Below are 6,656 nucleotides of genomic sequence, written 5' to 3'. Positions count from 1 at the left end.
AAACTTAAGACGGGCCTTGACATGTGCTGGTTTAAGCAGGGGAACCTGCCGTGTCATGCATGATTTCAAACCATGACGTCTTAGTGTATTACCAACAGTAACCTTGGAAACGGTGGTCCCAGCTCTTTTCAGGTCATTGACCAGCTCCTCCCGTGTAGTTCTGGGCTGATTTCTCACCTTTCTTAGGATCATTGAGACCCCACAAGGTGAGATCTTGCATGGAGCCCCAGTCCGAGGGAGATTGACAGTCATGTTTAGCTTCTTCCATTTTCTAATGATTGCTCCAACAGTGGACCTTTTTTCACCAAGCTGCTTGGCAATTTCCCCGTAGCCCTTTCCAGCCTTGTGGAGGTGTACAATTTTGTCTCTAGTGTCTTTGGACAGCTCTTTGGTCTTGGCCATGTTAGTAGTTGGATTCTTACTGATTGTATGGGGTGGACAGGTGTCTTTATGCAGCTAACGACCTCAAACAGGTGCATCTAATTTAGGATAATAAATGGAGTGGAGGTGGACATTTTAAAGGCAGACTAACAGGTCTTTGAGGGTCAGAATTCTAGCTGATAGACAGGTGTTCAAATACTTATTTGCAGCTATATCATACAAATAAATAGTTAAAAAAAATCATACATTGTGATTTCTGGATTTTTTTTTTTAGATTATGTCTCTCACAGTGGACATGCACCTACGATGACAATTTCAGACCCCTCCATGATTTCCAAGTGGGAGAACTTGCAAAATAGCAGGATGTTCAAATACTTATTTTCCTCACTGTATATAGGGCTGCCCCCCGACTACAGATTTTACTAGTAGTCGTTCATCACGTTCACAGAGACAGCAGAAAGCACATCTGTTTGTTTTCTTTACTTTACTAAAACTCAGTGTTTGGTTGTTATTAGACGTCGACCGATAGTGGATTCTACCGATAACTAGAGCTAGGTTGGCCGATAACCGATTAATCAGATTTTTTATATAGATACTGAATGAAAACAAACATAACTCATAAAATAGTTCTGAACTTTATTACAAGCATTTAAAAACAGTACTGAACCATGAAAATGTGTTTTATTTTTTATTTTTTTATAATATTAAAAATATTAATATATTAATTATACCTTAGTTCATAGTTCGTTAACTAATGTTAAGAGAACTTTAAACTGTAAAAATGTTGCAATTATCAATGAACAATACTTTTATTAACCTTAGTTAATGTTACAAAGGGACTCTTACAGTAAAGTGATATCATTTCATATAAATCCAAACAGTCGGTATGGATTTTTGAAGATAATCAATCAAGGAATCAGTTATCGGTGCCAATTAATCGGCAAACTCGATCAATCAGTCAACCCCTAGTTGTTTACACAAATAAACAGTTTTGAATGATGTGTTACTCTTATCAGTATGACCAAAAATGACGGAGTATTTTAAGTAGTTTCCGCTGTTATCGGTAAAAAATCAAGTGTTCGCGCCGGCGCCTCCGTGTCATTTAGTAAGCGCTTACACACTCACTAAAGCACAAACACTTGGATATGCGCCTAATAAGAGCGCACATTTATCTAGATTAACATTAGAGCGAGCAGATATGTAAAGTTGTTACTTACATGTTTCAAATGATAAGCCATATTTGAGGTTGATGGATGATAGGTGAGCGTTTGGATTTCCTGCCTGACACACTGTAATTAGCACAAAGACCCGCCGTTAACGAACTGAGTGACTTCACCACTTCCTGTGGAGTTTATTTTCGAACTAATAACGACTAATAACATTTTGGTTGACTAAGCCTCTTCTAGTCGACAAACATTTAGTTGACTATTAGGGGGCAGTCTTATATTTATATAACATTATTTAATGGAAAATTTGAATTAAATTTGTCATTTAAAAAAAAAAAAAAAAGACTATACGTAAATTCGCTATTACATTGAGAATCTAATGTGAACCATTAATAATAGTGAAAACTACGAGAGAAAACAAAAAACTGAAGCCACGGTCATTCTTCAGACACTGCAACATGCGCATTTTGAAAAAAACACTAATTTAAGACTCAACAAATAGTAAATATAATAATAATTTAAATAATAATCTACTCCATTTTCATGCAATGCTGCAAACCTGCAGGTTTAAACGTGTTTTTTAATTCTGCTAAGAGTTACGCACCTTAAAATGTCCAGATGAGTATTTGGTGGGAAAATATAATAATAATAAAAGTGTCTCTAAATGTAATATTTGTGATGATTTCTGTGAGTGTATCATGACTTCAGTGTTTCTGGGTCCCCCCAACCCCCTGTTTCCTCCTTGTGAGTTTATGTTCCCTGTGCAAACATGTGATAACAGGGTTCGTACAAGATGCTTGAATTTGACCTTTTGAAATGTAAGTCCTGGAAAACCCTTGAAAACAGACATATTTCTGCAAAGGTTCTAGAAAAGTGCTTGAATCATTCAAAGACAATATATGTGAAATTAGAGTTTAATTTTATCGATAAAACAATCTTTTCATGCAAGATTAATGTTGCAGCCCATCTGAAATAGATATAGAGCCATTTCGCATGGCCATGAGTGTAATATTCCTCATATCCAAGTATATGATGCAGCTTTTATTCTTCAAGTCAATCATATCTTCATGGGAGAAGAGATCAGTTTGAATAAGGAAAGCGATATCTTTGTCATATTATCCTTTCAATGGTTAAAGTTACCAGTCATTGCATGTGCTGCACTTTATTTGTACCATTTTGTTTTATTAGTTTATTGATCTATTTACCTTTTTTAGAATTTAAAAGATAATAAAGATATTGTTTAATAAGTGAGATCTCTGATTGTAGTCCTTGAAAAAGTAGTGCTTAAAGTCCAGGAGTTTAATGTTACAGCACCTGTACGAACCCTGTTATAAATTCTTGCCATTGATGATGTGATTTCCGTCCTCTTTCAAAAAATATAATAATAAAAAAGTGTCTCTAAAGTATAATATTTGTGATGATTTCAGTGAGTGTATCATGACTTCAGTGTTTCTGGGGTCCCACAAAACCTTCCTATTTTCTCCTTGTGAATTTATGTTCCCTGAGCAAAAAAAAAAAAAGTTATAAATTCCTGCCACTGACGAAGCGTTTTCCATCCTCTTTCAGATTTCTCCGTGCGGAACAAGAAGCCGTGCGTGCAGTACCTCCCTCAGGAGAAGATGATTGACAGCCCTGGCTCCTCCCACGGGAGCATGCTGGACTCCCCGGCCACGCCCTCAGCGGCCCTGGCCTCGCCCGCGGCCCCGGCCCCCACACACTCGGAGCAGGCCCAACCACTGTCCCTCACCACCAAACCCGATCGCCAACACCACTACTCTGTGCTGGCCAAACCCCCTTCATCATCATCATCATCCTCCTCATCCTCATCATCAGGCAGTCAGTTAACTCCGCCTCTTCTGTCTAGGCCACTCCCCTTTTCTTCCCTGCATGCCTCTCTCCTGTCCCCGCCCTCCCCGTACCATCACTCCCATCATGCTTTGTTCCAGTCTCAGCCACTCTCTTTGGTAACCAAATCAGCAGACTGACTCTCTTCTAAAGCAATTCTTTCTTAATGTCTTTTAAATAATGCTGTATATTGCTTTTTTACCTTTTTTTTTTTTTTTTTTTGTTATTTTGGAGAAATAGATGTCAGGTTAACTTTTTTGATAAGTGAGAAAAGGAAATAAATATTATTATTGGTCAATATTTGATCATCCGCTTTTCTGTTGTCTGTATAAAACAATGTATTTTTTTGTAATGTCTACTTTGGAACTGGTTTCTTATTTGATGCATTTATTCAGTAATCTTGTATAATAAAAAAAAAATACATGTATTAAAAACTACTTTTAAAAGACAAGAATGAACAAAAACATTTAAGCTTGACTGTAATTAATGGTAGTTTTTGGAGTTTAATTCATAGTACTGGCAATTTATTAGACCTCTTTGCAATGACCCCCCTCTACCCCAGTTTTGAAGTGTGTGAACTTGATAAATAAAACTTGTAAATTGTTTCTAAAAATGGGTGTTATTGTCTTCTTGGCGTTAAGTTTATTAAATCAGTGGGTTGTCTTTTTTTTCTTTCTTGTTTTCCAGGCATGGATAAGTCATGGAAATAAATAAATAAAAAACGTTTTTTTTTCAATCAATAAATATTACTTACATTTAAAAAAATATATATGTAGCCTAAATTTAGCAGTCACTTAGTAGGAGATAGCTGGTTCCCATAAATAAAAAATTGGATTTTTAAAAAATGTTTTTGAAAAAAGTTTCTTATTCTCACCAAGGCTGCACTTATTTGATTAAAAATACAGTAAAAACACTAATCTTGTGAAATATTATTACAATTTAAAATAACTGTGTTCTATGTGCATATATGTTCAAATGTAATTTATTTCTGTGATCAAAGCTGAATTTTCAGCATCATTACTCCAGTCTTCAGTGTCACATGATCCTTCAGAAATCATGTAAACCAAGTTACATTTAATATCAATGTTGAAAACAGTTGTGCTGCTTTTTTTATGATGATGATGCATGAGCAGCTGAAAGGAACATTTATTTGAAATACAATTTTTTGTAACATTATGAATATCTCAATTTAATGCGGTCATTTTTTCCAAAAAAATCCCAAACCAAAATCTTACTAGACTAATGTTTTTGTACTAAATTGCAATAACTTTGAAGGTTGATCTTGACTAATGCAGTCAACATTACATTTTGTTAAAAAACTTGGTTTATTTTCCTGTCTTACTGTATTCAGAAATGTTTGTATGAGGAACAATCATGCAGTAACAGAGTTGCACTATACCGCTGAACATAAAGTAATTAAAATATAAATTACATTTTTATTTACAATTAATTGAATATAATTACAGCGTCTGTGATTTAAATTGCTGAATGTATAGTCAAAAAGAAGGCCATACCTTCCAAAAAGACCATAATAAACCAAAATACTTTTTAGTTTATTAGATAAATAATAGTTTAATTATTTAAAAAATATAAGATTATTTCCTCCAACGATTCTTTAAAGTCACGGAACACCAAAATGTGCGATTTTCGTGGGAAGTGCCTGATTGTGTTACCTCAAAAAATGCAGGGATTTTATAATCCTTTAAAAACAACATCTAGAGCACAGAACGATGGCATAATAAACTGCAGGAGAAACCCTGCTGATATAAGAGGAATTCGAGTTAAATCTTTAATAGCTGGAATTTAGGCAAACCGCACTGGAAAATAAACAGATGAGCCAGAGCAACAAAAAATTCTGCCAAAAATAAACACGGTTTAAAAAAAATAATAGACATCTGTTCCTTCCTGGAATGCAAAGTCCCAAAACAACGACAAAAAAGCAGGTCAAACCCTGCCTTCCCGTTTCTCTCGGTGTGTGTGTGTGTGTGTGTGTGTTTTGGCTGATGCTGATGCTGGCGCTGTAATGAAGAGCACGGTAATAGGATGGAGCTCCAGGGAACTCATTAGGCTTTTCAATTAGTGAGAAATACACAAGGTAGAGTCCTCTGCTTTTTAGGGGCTTTAGGAACGGCCAGAGATGCCAAGAACGCTTCACTTTTCCCTCAGCGAGCGGATGTGACGACAGCCTTGACAGACCTCATACAGACCTGGATCACACAACCAGTCACGTGTCGCACCGGTATATTTGTGGCAATAATAGCCAACAATACATTGTATGGGTCAAAATGATCGATTTTTCTTTTATGGCAAAAATCATTAGGAATATTAAGTAAAGATCGTGTTCCATGAAGATATTTGGTACATTTATTTTTGTGAGTGAATGCAGCACAATCGCGGACATAAATGGACAACTTTAAAGGCGATTTTCTCAATGTTTCGATTTTTTTGCACCCTCTGATTGGAAAGCTTATTCATTCAGCTTTTAGATATGCATGAATATTAATTTTAAAAAAACTGACCCATGAGTTTTGTGGTCCAGGGTCACACATATTCCTGAGGGAGAGACTCGCGGTGGGTGAAGGATCAGTGCGATGAGAGCAATCTCTCTCTTGAATCCAACACTGAAGTGAGTTAAACTGCAGTTCATCGGCTGGCCACTAGAGACCGGCTCTAGTGAAGAGAGTCAATAGAGACCGGCTCAGAAGAGAGTCAATCCCATAGACCTCCATGTTAAAATGGCCCACTTTACAGCAGAATGTGTTAAAACATGTTTACAGCCTGGTGCAAAAAGTGGTTTTGGTCTATATAGCTTATTTTGCCCTTCATGACGACTGTGAGGGGGGTGAATTTTTTTATAACTCCTTAAAGTTCTGCATAATTAAGGGCGTGGCCATTTGAGTGACAGGTGGATTGCCGCTGATGTCACTACCGCCGTTTGTCCGCTGTCTGTTAGCGTCACGGCACCTCAGCTAATCCACCTCGCTGCACATTTACGGTTATCCGGGAGTGACGCGCGGCCAAGATGGCGACGGCCGGCTCCTAAATCTAACTTTAGTGGCAGGTGACTTAAAGTCAAACCTTTTTAATGTTGTTTATATGTCTATGTGGTGTTTTTAATGTGCTTTAAGACAAAGCATGTGTAAATTCATAAGTCGACACCATTGCTGAGTATTTTCTCCTTAAAACTGCAGTGAACCAAAGACAGCCTCAAAAACACGCTTTGAAATCGCTGGTGTTTCTGACGTCACAAACTACCTTGTAACC

At 36.7% G+C, this 6,656-nt stretch overlaps 1 protein-coding gene across 1 annotated transcript in view; it reads left to right on the top strand.

Annotated features, from left to right (window-relative positions):
• The window catches only part of tcf7l1b (transcription factor 7 like 1b), a 73,774-nt gene extending 69,771 nt beyond the window's left edge, over positions 1-4,003 (top strand). The window contains exon 12 of the mRNA XM_084389849.1: positions 3,114-4,003. Within this exon, the coding sequence (XP_084245975.1) occupies positions 3,114-3,532 (419 nt within the window). The 3' untranslated portion in view covers positions 3,533-4,003. The remainder of the gene's footprint in view (positions 1-3,113) is intronic.
• The last annotated feature ends 2,653 nt before the right edge of the window (positions 4,004-6,656 follow it).

The sequence above is a fragment of the Rutilus rutilus genome (genome assembly GCF_951802725.1).
Source record: "Rutilus rutilus genome assembly, chromosome: 19".
Classification (NCBI taxonomy): domain Eukaryota; kingdom Metazoa; phylum Chordata; class Actinopteri; order Cypriniformes; family Leuciscidae; genus Rutilus; species Rutilus rutilus.
Note: the sequence above shows the minus strand (reverse complement) of the source record. Positions and strands in the feature narration are given on the sequence as shown.